Raw genomic sequence first — 14,178 nt, 5'->3', positions numbered from 1 at the left:
CCAGAGCTGAAACACACTTTACCAATGGAATGAAAGCACTATTGGCACTGGTGAAACAAGGCTTTTGGTCCTTGGGGATCTCCTCCTTAGCCAGGGCCTAGTATGTTTTTATAAATAGAATGATACACCGGGACAGGGTTTGTTACTACAGCGCCTTTGCTTCTTAGCACCAGCAAAACCCACAGAACTCTAGTCAGAGACTCAGGAATCCTTTAAGTGCTCAATACAAATACAATGCGTTTTATGGTCAGCATTGAAGGCATTCTTCTTCAAAAGGATTTACCTAACATAAAAAAGGCTGAAAAGTTGAGGATAAGCTCACACAAATTTACAAAAAAGCCATTTGCTGACAAGAAGTATGAATACACAGCATCATTTTGCTAGTGAAAGATATTGGTGTATGAGGGTTGCACAGACAATGCCAGCAGCCCACTGACAGAGCACACAGAAGTAATTACAATGTGCAACACAGTTTTGATAATTAGCAGTCTTCGAGAACAGCTGTGTATAGGCTCAAAAGGCATGTTCAGGAAAATAAAGAACACGTTAAGGTCCCACAGAGGCATAAACTTACTCTTAGGGACATGTAAGTGAACCTTTTATGAATGTATATCACAACCGTCAACTTGAATAATTAAGGTTGTTCTGGTAAATGCGGAAAGGCCAAAAGGTCTGACAAACAACTTTAACAGTGTTGTTGCTGGAATTGAGTGAGCACAAACAAAAAAACATGAGTTAACTTGGACTGTACACCATGAATTTAACAGTTACCACACCAGGCTACAAACTGCACACAGTAACTCAAATATGTAGATTGGCAGCAAGCCTCAAGAAAAACATCCACTACTTCAGCAGGTAAATCAAAGCTGCTCAGTTGTCACTGCTCAGTCCCCATGCGTGGAGGTGTAGACTGTGGAGAGTTAGGTGCATGACCCTGTTATGTAGCTAAGCCAGGAGGTCCTTCTGAAGAGGTAGGCAAATCAGAGGGCAAATACTCAGGCTCAACAGATCAAGGTACGTCACTCTCCAGGTCCAATCCACAGCCATCAAGATACTCTCAGCCTGGTCACTCCTGATCTTCTTCTGCACTCAGGGCAAGTGAGCTAGCAGGTGAGGAAATTTACAGGAGACATGCATCCATCTGCAGGTAGAATGAGTCTCCCCGGGAACACCAATGGGAAAACTCCTGTATGAAAAATAATTATGAGACTGCATGTTCTCAACAGTAGTTAAAAGATCCAACCAATCCATGCCCCACTAGACTAAGAGCAGGCTGGTGTCCACCTTCCACCACAGAAGGTCTCAGGTATATCCTTTGATATATGGATGTTTTCTGAAATACCAGTGTTGAGTTCATTGGATGCAGAAGCTCCCCTGCAAAGCTTGCATGTTCCAGCAATGTGGGATCAGCAGGACGCAGGAGGCCAGGAGCCCAAAAAGCCTCCGAAACAGGAAACCAGAGGCCACAATCCCAAACACCACTGCTGTAGCCCTGAAACCAGTCAGCCTTGTGACTCCTCTCCCCCTGAATGTGGTCTGAAAGCAGGATAAAAGGTAACAGCAGCAGATTACTATGTTGAATCTATCTTTAAGTTAGTTTGTATGATCTTGAGATAAAAGAGTTCATTTTGGTAATGCAACACTTGAAATGGCACGCTGAGCTTTAAAGTTTCAAGATGCAACATCAGACATTTTCCTTCCAGCCCTGTATTATATGTTCACACGGGACACAGCTTTAGCAGCTCCCGTCAGTGAGCTACAAAGTCAAGAGCTCCCCCTCATGCATCGTTTACTCAGGGGTTAGTTCAAAGCCCAAAGAATCGTCTTGAATGGTGAGGCCTTACGATATTGTTTTTTGCTCTCGCCTAGGCAGCACATGCGCTGTCTCGGAGACGTGCTGCATTCACTCTGTGGGCTTAGAGCTGAACCATCACTTTTGATTTGTTAATCGAGTCATTCCGGTGCTTGCTTCCATGTGGTTTTGCTTTGCTATATGCCCCTCCTTCTTGTATTTTGCTCCCTCCAATGGAGTAGGGACCTAGTATACTTTCACTTTCGTGTATTTCCCTTTGCGTTTGCACACTACCTTTTTCGCTGCAGAATGCCTGTGTATTCGGGTGGTTGTTTTTGTCATGTTACTGAAGATTGTGGGAGATGCATTCTAAGCTTTTTTTTTTTTTTTTTACAATGTGCTTCATTTATCCACCAAGGTTTCTCTGTGCTGACAGTGATAGTTAAAGACATTTTTTTTCTCACTGCAGTATTTTTTTAGCCTGATCTTTTTCACCACTAGTGCCCTGGTAGGGAACAAACCCCATCCAAGCCCACCCATTCATTCATTGCCTTTGAACCTCTGGTACAACTACATCGCTATGGTTTGTGCCACCCATTTCCCCCCCCATGTGGGGGGTCCGCATGCGTAGCTATTACATACAATGCATTAAAGAATACACCTTTAAGACAGACATCCTTAGTTCCCGTACATCCCCATCCCGTGAGATACGAGAGGTGACTATTCAATACACGATCGCCGGAATACCTCGCTCCCCTTGATGGGTCCTTGTAGACATATTCCGACACCATCCTCAGTCAGGTTTCTGATGCCCACCGCTCCAGACCTCAGTGGGAAGCCACCAGATTTCAAATCAAGGAGAGGATACGGCGTACTGGTCTGAGAAATCGACTTCAGAGATGGGGGAACCACGTTTGGGTCTTGGCGTCTGCTCAACATCCTGTGATTCTGGGCAAATCACTTAATCCCATCGTACCAACCAAAATATGAATGTGTCCTTGTGGAATGTAACTGGTGATCATATAAAGCGCTCCAATACCTTTGGGTCGAGCGCATGCTATATAAAACTGCAAAAAACTATATATATATATATATATATATATAAATATATATATATATATATAAATATATATATATATATATATAAATATATATATATATATATATAAATATATATATATATATATATAAATATATATATAAATATATATATATATATAAATATATATATAAGCGGCTCATGGGAAGGCTGCAACCGGCATCTCAGGTCCGGAGTCCTGTTAAGTAAAATACAACAGGCGTGGTGAATAAAACTATTTCTATTATTGGCCGCCGGAGTTCACATTTTAGACCCTGTATTCTATCCTGACATCCACAGGCATGTTCTGCAGCTCGATCTTCCGGTACCTCTACAATTACTACACATTTATTAGTTTCCTGTTTTACTTGTGATTTTCCTTTTTAATGGAAAAGTACAGTATTAGGCTACCTATGGTCATTTCTTTTCGGATGTCTTTATTTCGTTTATTTCTGACAACTGACTAGTAGTTCTCCCAAATGAGGACCCGTGCAAATAACCGTCAATATTTTGGTTTGTCAGTTTCGGTACTTAACATTGCACAGTGTAATGCACATATGCAGTTTTGACATGGTCCCTTACAATTCTGAGGGTTGCTTCAGTAGTGTAATTCTGTCACAGAATAAATGTATTTGGGAAGGGGGTCACTTTTTTTTGGACTGTCCAAAATTTTTGAACTTTTGTTGGTAGGCACAACACAAGTGCCATAGTAACAAAAGTATTTTTTTTTTTTTCCTTGGGCCATCACTTAACAAAACCACTGCTGCCCGTGGGAAACTAGTGACAAAATCAATTTAAACATATGCCAGGGTAGAACAGGATAGTCACCGGCGCAACCCTATATAATCTCTGCATCAGCGTCATGTCAGTAACATCAGAGGAATCTCAGGCCTGGTGCGAACCAGTTTAGACAGCCCTCTGTACCCGAATGTGTTACTTAGCTAAAAATCCACCCACCTGCCCAATTTGAAACTGCTGCGACCTGTGAAACTAAAAACGAACAAATTATGCCCCACAAATATTCGCAAAACAAATTGCTTATCTGGGGCCTTACTGTTTTCTTTAAAATGTTAAATTTATGTGGGCAGCACCTGATCACAGATGCAAAATTGCAGTGATGTGTGCGGTCATCATGCAGAGCGAAGCTTTTTTAAGTTTACCATGAAAAACCAACTTCAGACCAAACATGGTCCCAGAAGTTTGCAGCAGTACTTCTGCTTAAAATGGTTGCATTGACCGCAACCTGTAGATAGATTAGTTGTATTTTTCTTAGAGATTTTGCTCTCTTCCCCAGTTTAAAAAAAAAAAATGTAGCATCAACTCCCTGCTGCCAGCAGCCGAAAGTTACTGGTCTCTATAAAATATTTTGATTGACATCGTAACCTAAGCAGACGAACTTTCCTTATGGATGAACAGGTTTACAGATAAATCCCAATGTGGCAAAATTGCCATCTTTCCATAAATCGAACTGTGTTGACATCTCGATGCCCTGGTTGGCATGTATTCCAGTATCAATGCGATGAATAAACACTTACAATTTGTTTCCTCTGCATGATCTGTTGTCTGCTGCTGTCCTTAAGCTTAAGCCATTTAACTCTGAGGTTGTCCATGGCTCTGTGTATCATTGGCGAGTGGGTGTTGCAGGTTTCTAAAGGTAAGCTGTAGGGAAAGATGGCTTTTTGCTGGTACCAAATCTTCCTCCCCTATTTCCTGTGGTCTGCCTGTTATAAACCCACTAGTTAACCTAGTGACGATAATTGAGTCTAAGTACCGGTCACACTTGAAGTATTAAGTTATGTTATATTGATTGGTATACCACATTTATCACCGAGAGGTCTCACACACCTTTATGAAACTGGGTATCAGAATGGCATTGGTAGCAGGTGAGTAGAGGCTTCAAGTGCTTCTTTTTTAGGTCTTGAGTAAAAAACAGCATATACGCTTTTATTGCTTACCATTGGTTGGCTTAATTTTCTCTCTCATTTCCTTGTTTCTTCGTGGTCAGCTGCTGGAAACTTTCTTCCTTTGTTTATCCCCCGTCTTTACTTGTATCCTTCCACCTCTCATTTTTTTTCCTTTATGCTTCAGCATTCTACCAGAGTGCACCTTTTTCAGCTGGCTCTGTCATGTACTTCTCCCCACTCTGCGTTTGGTCAATTTTGCTAGTTATTTTGAATATGTTTGTTTTTATTGTAACAGAATATTTGTTTTTAAAGGGACTCTCATTCTGGCTTCAGGTCCTTTAAGATTGTGATAAATGCTTCATTTCTAGTGACAAACGTAAGTAGCTGGGAAAATACCATGTAATATTCCGATTGGCTGACAAGTAGGCAGATGGTAAAGGTACAGTGTGTCAACATTTATTTTGACAACATTTGCTAGGATTCTTTAATATTTATCCAATAGCTGGTCAAATAACACTACCTCAATTGCAAACATTCCACTTCAACTGTGTCTGGGCTCTTGCGGCTATTTTTGTGAATTAAGCGCATCTCCTTTACACTGGTGTGTACTGTTACCTATTCCTGCCTCCTATCTGTGTACGCACTGAATCCAGTGCGTTGCTTGTTCATTGCGTCCTCCTGCCCTCCCCCAGGGTATGCACTGAGAGACCATCTGTACAGCAGCGAGTTCCACCCCAGAGTTCTGCAACCACCTTTCAGTGAGCTTCATTTAGCCTGTAGATCCGTGCTGTGGGTTTGTGAGACAGTCGGTCGCTAGTTACAAATGGCATTGGCATATGTGATTGCAAAGCAATCTGAACTCTGCTCTCTACTTGGCCTGTGCTATGTGAAGCCGACCCTGCCTTCCATGTCTCCTTATAGATGCTGCTCACCCCAGGGCACCAAGCTTGAGATAATGAAGAGTTACACTGCATCCAGGACTTGTCTCCACGTTGGTAGGGACTTCAGTAGGATGTAGGATGTACTTAATCTAGAACATTCTTAACAATAAAACATTATGTACACCATTTCACACAATCTACACTTACTATCCACACAACTACTGTAGACTATAGAAAACAAAAATAGAACCTCTAGCTAAGGTTAGACCTGTGGGCTTTGCAATGCTTGTTATATATTTTTTCTATGAATAGAAGGACATTATCTGCACATGGAGAAAATGAGATGATGTTCTCCGGCTATGGGAATTCTTCTCGGTTCACAGTTATTACGAGGGTTTTGAACACAGCTTGCCATTTTTGAAGGGAAAAGCTTTACTAAAACTGACCATTTTTTATGCTGATAGGCTGCAAATCCTAGGCTTTACCTAAAGTTGCAAACACTACAATGTGGTAGGTCCCAAATCTTATTATTGGGTCCGGGCTTGCCAAAGAAATACACCACGTTTGTTTTTTCATTTCAAGATGGGCAAGGTCTCCCCTGGTTACTTACAAAGAAAATGTCATCAGTCAGAGAGGGTGGCAATATTCAGCATAAACTGAGCGGTTTGGCCTGGAGTCTCTAAGAACAAAACCTTTACCAGCTTGATTCAGTAGTACATGGGTACTTGCAAACATCTTGCCAGGGCCAAAATGTTTTGCCAGTGCTGTGACTGAGGGCCTCACTGATGTCAGCAAGGGTGTGGTAGAAGAGGTAGTTTCATCGAGGCGCACAAGGATATAAGGTGGGTGTAGCGAAGCGGGTACATCTAGTGGCTGAATTGCACAATGTGGAACCAAGAAAACATGGGGTCTGTCCCAACTTCCCCACTTAATCAAATTGTGAGACCCTTGGCAATTGTTTTATTCCATTTTCCCTCCTTTTTCTTCATTATCATATATAAGAGGACTCTGAAATACAGGCCAATGTGAAATAAACCACTTAGAAAATGCTTACTGTTTGCCTTCCACCAACTTCTCCAAGATGTCCAACAACAATCCAAGTCCTTCATGGCCAAAGTTTTCAACCCAGCTAAAATAAACAAAAACAAAGGAAAATTATTATTGCACAAAGAATTATGTGTGCGCGTTATATCTGTTTTTTTATAAAGCAACAAAAATCACTCATCACTCGGTAAATAAAATTTGATACAACCAAGATTATATTTAAAATTATGCCAGCATCTTCCTTTTAACAGGAATTTAAGTTGTCTGTATTGAATAAAATCATACAAAATATATAATACCTAACTATTATGCTTCAACAGTGAAGCCGTGCATGCAATCTCAAAAGTTATCTTAACACCACAACTGACCCCTGTGCATATAATTAAAGTCCATACTCAAGAAAACATTACTGATCTTTAATTGTGAGAAGTTTGTTTTTACTTAGTATGTCATACCACACTCCTGCCATTTCTAAGCTCACATATAACTGATTTTGTTACACACTTAATGATACTGAATTTACCGGGATCGACAGATTGAAGGCTGACTCTAAATTGAAGTGGTTTGGTTTTATGTAGCGGTAATTCCCTTAGGATCCGTTATTACGCTTTGAAGCTCTGGCCTCAGTATTTAGCCCTCATTCTTTAAAACAATGTGCAGTTCAGTATTTCTAGTATTAAAAAAAATAACAAAAAAAACATCAACATGTACGTGCCAAAGCCTCTCCAGAGTTTCAGATGTTCCTCTTCCCCCACTCTGGGGTTTAGAGACCTTAACCTTTGCTACCAAAAAGTGGCCAGGGAATGTTATTCTCATTCTAAACGCTGTGTCAAAGCTGTGTTCCCAGAAAATTCTTCTGCATGGGTTTTGAAACAGGCTCATCGAGTAAGTCGGGCCCATCGCCCAGAGAGATATCAAGTATACCTAATGAAAGGGACCCCAGGGGTACAACAAGGCACGAGGTTTGCAGTAAAGTCTTCTGAAAAGCGATGCCCGCAGTCCTGATTGGTCGGAATAGGCATTGCAGCCAGGAGGGATTACGGAGGTGGGGCAACCAATCCAGGAGGCGTAAACTGTGAAAGAGAGAGACGGAGACGGGAAGAGGAGGCAGATTCAAATTGAAGAAGACTAGAAGAGCCGAACAAGACGAGCAGTGGAGACTGAGAAAAATGCACCATCCTGCCACGTCGCAAGACAAACGTGGCTGTACAAGGTACGAAATTGTATACAGGACCACAGAGGGTTTTCGGGACGAGGGGGATACAAGGATAAAGAAAGGGAAGGACAGCGGGTTGCATGGCACTAAGGGTTAAAGAAGCGCATGCACAGTTAAAAGCTTCCCTACACCGTGACCCTTTACTTCTCCCTATACATTCTCTCCACCCTGTTGACCCCCACACCCTTTAATGATAGGAGACGTCTTCCATGTCACTCATCGGTTGTTTACCTTCTTTCTTCCTGAGGTAAATTGAAGACTCGATACGGAATTTGCGTTAAAGAAGACGAGAAAAAAACTGACTAAGTAATCAGAGGAACGAACAGAAAGAGATAGACAGTGATGCCCTTTAACCTACAAGAAGAAATATAGAGTTAATAAAACATTATAAAACACACCAATTATGCCTCATTGGTTCTTCTAGATAGAATAACGGGACTTCATACGCTCAGTAACATCTTGTCCCCGCTACAGGTTTTTTTGGCAAATTTGACCTCTTCTTTGATGTCAATATTCAGGCAACAGAATTTTGAGAATCTATAAACATTTAGTACCAAACACGGCGATTAATATTGTGTTCACCAGTGGTTCCAAACTTTTGACTTCTGTGGATCCTTACTTAATCATTCCGGGGTCCCCAATAAATCTTTATTGGAATCCAGGGACCCCCTTCACTGAGTCATTACTGAAAGCTGGGGACCTAATCCGTTCATATTATTTAATTTTCTAAGCAGTCGCGGACCCCCTGAGGAGGCTTCGCGGACTCCCTGAAGTCCAGGGACCACAGGTTGGGAAACCCTCCAAAGCATTTACACAAAGTAGAGCAGTCCAACAGGAGTAACAAATAGAGTTGCCTTGAAAGCAACAGCCTTTTCTGATTGACCCTAGGCAATGAGATTACAGCCTTTTCCTTGCATATGTCTTTCGTCTTCTGTTTTCACTATGCACTTAGATTACATTTTTATGATGTATTGGAGCTTACACTCCTGGTATTAAATTTAAAGAGTTTATCCCCACCTTCTTTTGGCCTACACATCGCACTACTTGTCCTGAGCTCTCCTGGCTTTCGTAATTTTTTTCCACGTTTTTGACATTCTTAGAACTTAAACTGTGAAGTAACATTGGCCCACAGATCGCTAGGCAGTGATAACGCACAAACTTCTTTTGCTCTGAGTAGCCTCCATGCATTGTAAGCTTGTTTGCTTCAACCCGTATGGGACTGCTCCGCATAGGAAAGTTCCAATTTACGCTTGAGTTTGACATCCTGTATCAGTGGCCTCCACTGAGGCTTCTCTTGGTATGTACACCATCAGGCTGTTGCGCAGCAGCTAAGGGATCACCTCACTCAACTGGAGGACTTCTATATCATTACCGCTACCATCGCTGATACGCAACACAAGGGCGGCCTCTGATAGACCACATAGTTGTGACTTGAAATAATTCCTAGGTATACGTGTTTTTCCTAATCTAATTTACAGTGATTGCAACATACATCTAAGTACAGCATCATTTTCTTAAGTCTATCATTCATCTTCACACAACCTCTATTTCTCTGACTTGATGATGTAGCATGAAAAAAGAAAAAGAGGGAAAACGGATGAAGGCAGTAATTACTTATAACGAAAGGGTGTTTAATGAGTAGCTCTTTAATCAAAACCAAAAAGATCATTGGGGACCCTGATTAACAGTACCAAGGATTTGTACCAGGCAGAATCTCTGCATAAAATTCCTGCAATTATTAGTTAAACCACACAGAATGGGCAATAACTCGGCTAATCTGCAATTACCTGGTAGAATTGTTTATTCCTTCAAATAGAACGTAGGCAATTACTACCTCCTCAGAGAATATGTTAAATGTCTGCAGGGTTCTGTAAGGTGGTGGGAATTGGTGGGGAGGGAATACTGGAGGTGACACGGGAGGTAAGAGGAAGTTGTGCCTGGCATAAAAGACAGCATTACATGCTCCCCTGTGCAATGCTTTGGTGTAGGGGTGGGCAGGGGTCAGGCTGCATTCTGTAATGGAATTTTACTGGCTGAAATTTCTAGACTGTAAAATAGGTCCGGTGCTCCCACACCCACAAACATCAGAGTGCAGGAACACCACGCATCTCCTGATTATGTGGAGTAGAATTTCACGTGGTATTCTGCTCCACACAGCTAGTAATCAGGGTCCAAGTATGTAATGGAAAAAAGGAGCGAAAGGATGTCAGCCATGGAAGTGACAAGGAGTCTTCATGTGTTACACATTTGGCCTAACCACCCTGAGTTAAAACAAACATACCAGGGAAAGTCCTTCACTCACGCCACACCTGAGTTCTGGGATTCAAATGCTTACAATTCTCAATGAGTGAACTGAAGGTTTGCAGTGGCCTGATTGCCCGTGTTGTCGTTCTCCCACAGCAGACATAATACACATGTTCTGGGACTGTTCAATCACCTGAACTCTATGAACAGACGTGTGTTCAGCCCTCAGGTGCACTACAGGTTGGTGGGATCTCGAATGCATGGCCAGTTGCCTGTTGGATCTCTATATGCACTGAAGGACGGGTGGTGCAACCAACTGCTTTATTGAGCTAGCTTTGTTGATCACCCGACAAGCGACTGCAATACACCGGAAAGGGCAGATATTACTGGGTGCCATGCAATGGCAGAACATGATTCAATGGGCCAAGCCAGAGTCTGCCACACTCCAGAGAGAAGAAATAAGAGGATTGTGGAACCGTCCCATAGCAACCTCATGATATGATCTACTCTTCACAGTTCAAGGGGATCCAGGCGACCACATCAGACCTCCACAGACTAAAATACATGTGTCACCCTAGTCCTACCCCCCTCCACTCTATTACAGTATGCTACCACATCTCCCTCACTGCTCCTGCATGACCACTTGTTCATAAAAGGACTGTAATTTTGCCCCTCTACTATGGCGTCTAAGGGCACCACCGCACTCCACCTACACCGACTGTCATGAATATATGGGACGAGGCTCAGATTTCAGTTATTGTTTCATGGTTATGCACTTTCACAATGATACAACCACATACTACCTACAGGCTATGCTCTACGTGCACTACTTTAAGCAAGATGTACCCTAATGTTAACACCATTGTAAATGCTGAAAACACTTAATAAAGATGGCTGAAAAAAGTAAAGGTCTGCAGTAGTCATTGAGGGAAGCCTTAATCAACACAGGTACATACCAGTCAAGGCTCCATATTTGTTACTATGAGCAACGTCAAATCAGTGAATGTACTGCCAGATGACATCAATGTGCAAGGCCCAATCAATGCTTCCACCTAAGGCATACAGTCACAGGAGAAAGACTGCCATCAATTAACTACTATGACAAGTCTATAGCAAGTATTACCACATTCAGCCTGCAGAAAAAAGCCTCTCCCCAGCTTGTTCCACACCAGAAAGGCTACATGCCTGTAAAGAAAATGACTATCACTATTTAGGGTAAAATTAACTCATACCCTGCAGAGATGACTGTTGACAAGGTCTTGATTGATGCTGACCTTGTTTCCCCATGAGGTGAGAGAGGAGGCCTCTTCGAAACTATCTGACCTGGCAGATATACATCTCACTGACTTACTGAAGGGTGCCCTCCCTTTTAATTTTTTACCTTTAATTTAAAGCATTAACCTCTTTTCGACCATGCTCAGCTTTGTGATCCCCAAGTCAGGGAAATGGCCCCGCAAAAGCTGTGATCCCTTGACAAAACCTCCAGGTCATTTGGCTGTGACCCTTAGATAAAACCCCAAGGCCTGACTGTTATACGATATTTCATTGAGCTAAGGACAGGATGATTCAGAAAACAACTTGTCCTTTAGGAAAACTACTACACTTGTCCTTTCCTGTGCCATGCAGTGAGGTGATAAATTATGGCAGCGTTCTTATATCAGATATCTGATAATAGCTTCTCAGATTATTAATGCATAATGTAGGAAAGTGCCACTGTTGGCATGGTTACCCCATCCCCACCCCCCATTTTTGACTAATATTGATGCCAACTTTGAATGAAAGTGTGCTGGGATCCTGTTAATCAGGCCATAGCACCAGTGTTCTTTCCCAAATGTTCCTTTGTTTCCACAAATTGGCACACTCATGGCACACAGATAAGTCCCTTGTAAAAGGTACCCATGGTACCAAGGGCCCTGTGGCAGGGGAAGGTCCCGAAGGGCTCCAGCATGTGTTAGGCTACCCTGGGGAACCCCTCACCAAGCACATGCTCACTGCCCTTGCAGCTTGTGTGTGCTGGTGGGGAGAAAAAGGCAAAGTCGACATGGCACCCCTCTCAGGGTGCCATGCCCACAAACCACTGCCGATGGCATAGGTAAGTCACCCCTCTAGCAGGCTTTACAGCCCTAAGGCAGGGTGCACTATACCACAGCTGAGGGCAAAGCTGCATGAGCACTATGCCCCTACAGTGTCTAAGCCAATTCTTAGACATTGTAAGTGCAGGAAAGCCATATAGAGTATATGGACTAAGATGGCTTCACTGAATACTGGGAAGTTTGGTATCAAACTTCTCAGCACAATAAACCCACACTGATGCCCCCTGTATGTTAGCCAAACTGCTAGTGCAGGACTGATTGGTCTGTGCTAGCCTGCCACTTCCAGACGAGTTTCTGACCACAAGGGGTGAGAGCCTTTGTGCTCTCTGTGGCCAGAAACAAAGCCTGTCCTGGGTGGGGGTGCTCCACACCTCCCTCTGCAGGAACTAAGACCTGGTAGTGACCCTCAAAGGCTCAAGACTCTCGTTACAGTGCCCCAGGGCACCTCAGCTAGTGGTGTTGCCTGTCCCAGGACAAAGTCCCACTTTTGGCGGCAAGTCCAGCGGAAAAAATAGGGAAAACAGAGAGGAATGACCATCCCAGGTACGACCACCATAAGGTGTCCATCCAGAGATGAGGTGACCCTGTCCCTGCAGAATCCTCCATCTTAGTTTGGAGGACAGGGACCAATAGGGTTAGGTTTGTGTCCCTCTCCCCAAAGGGAGTGGACACAAGAAGGGTGCAGCCACCCTCACGGACAATAGCCATTGGCTACTGCTCTCTGACCCCTGTAATTCCCCTAAATAAAGGATTTAAGGGCTCCCCTGAACCCAAGTCGCTAGATTACTGGCGGCCTGACAAGAAAGAAGAAGGACTGCTAAGCTGAAACCCCAGCAGAGAAGAAGAAAGCCGAAAACTGACTTGGCCCAAGCCCTACCAGCCTGTCTCCTGCTTCAAAGAACCTGCACAAGAAAAGCGACGCATCCTGCGGGTCCATCGACTTCTGCCAAGCTCCAGAGGACTGCCCTGCATCCCAAAGGACCAAGAACTCCAGAGGACAGTAGCCCTGCCCAAAAATAAACTACACCAAAGGACTGCAGAACCTCCCCGGATATGTGAATCCTGACCACTCTGCACCAGACTCCTACGTCCAGTGTCCAGGTTGCCCAACCGGCTAGAGAAGATCCCCAGGCAATTCCAAACAAGTGTCCACCCTGGGTTGACCTCTCCTGCCCCTCACGATGATGCCTGCAGTGTGAATCCGGAGGCTCCCCCGACCCCAAAAGCTCCTTATGAAGATATCCGACACTTAAAAGGTACACTGCACTCGCAGCCCCCAGGCCTTGGAGAACCATACTACCAGTGCAGCAACATTCAAGCAGGCGGCCCTCCTACTTGTCTGTGGTTTTCCGGAATTTATGGCTCCTCTCAGATTTCAGAACTTTCTGTCACCGAAATGACAGGAAAACGTGTTTTTTTGGCCAAATCGTGAGGTTTGCAAAGGATTCTGGAGTAACAGAACCTGGTCAGAGCCCCACAACTCACCCCATCTTAGATTCCGCTAGGTGTCTAGTTTTCACAAATGCACAGGTTTGGTAGGTTTTCCTATGTGCCGGCTGAGCTAGAGGCCAAAATCCACAGCTAGGCACTTTGCAAAAAACAGGTCTGCTTTCTTTGGGAAAATGTGATGTGTTTCCTGTCACGGGCGCTAGGCCTACCCACGCAAGTGAGGTACCATTTTTATCGGAAGACTTGGGGGAACACAGAATAGCAAAACAAGTGTTATTGCCCCCTGTCTTTCTCTACATTTTTTCCTTCCAAATGTAAGATAGTGTGTAAAAAAGATGTCTATTTGAGAAATGCCCTGTAATTCACATGCTAGTATGGGGACCCCAGAATTAAAAAATGTGCAAATAACCACTGCTTCTCAACACCTTATCCTGTGGCCATTTTGGAAATACCTATTTTTCACTTTTTATATTTCAG

The 14,178-nt window shown here is 43.4% G+C and overlaps 1 protein-coding gene across 4 annotated transcripts in view; it reads right to left on the bottom strand.

Annotated features, from left to right (window-relative positions):
• Positions 1–14,178, bottom strand: part of DIAPH3 (diaphanous related formin 3) — a 1,960,340-nt gene that overhangs the window by 1,335,918 nt on the left and 610,244 nt on the right. For all 4 annotated transcript variants that reach the window (XM_069205304.1, XM_069205305.1, XM_069205302.1 and 1 more), the window contains exon 6: positions 6,710–6,784. In XM_069205304.1, the coding sequence (XP_069061405.1) occupies positions 6,710–6,784 (75 nt within the window). The remainder of the gene's footprint in view (positions 1–6,709; positions 6,785–14,178) is intronic.

This window comes from Pleurodeles waltl, chromosome 8 (assembly GCF_031143425.1).
Source record: "Pleurodeles waltl isolate 20211129_DDA chromosome 8, aPleWal1.hap1.20221129, whole genome shotgun sequence".
Taxonomy (NCBI): domain Eukaryota; kingdom Metazoa; phylum Chordata; class Amphibia; order Caudata; family Salamandridae; genus Pleurodeles; species Pleurodeles waltl.
This window is presented reverse-complemented; position numbering and strand designations above follow the sequence as displayed.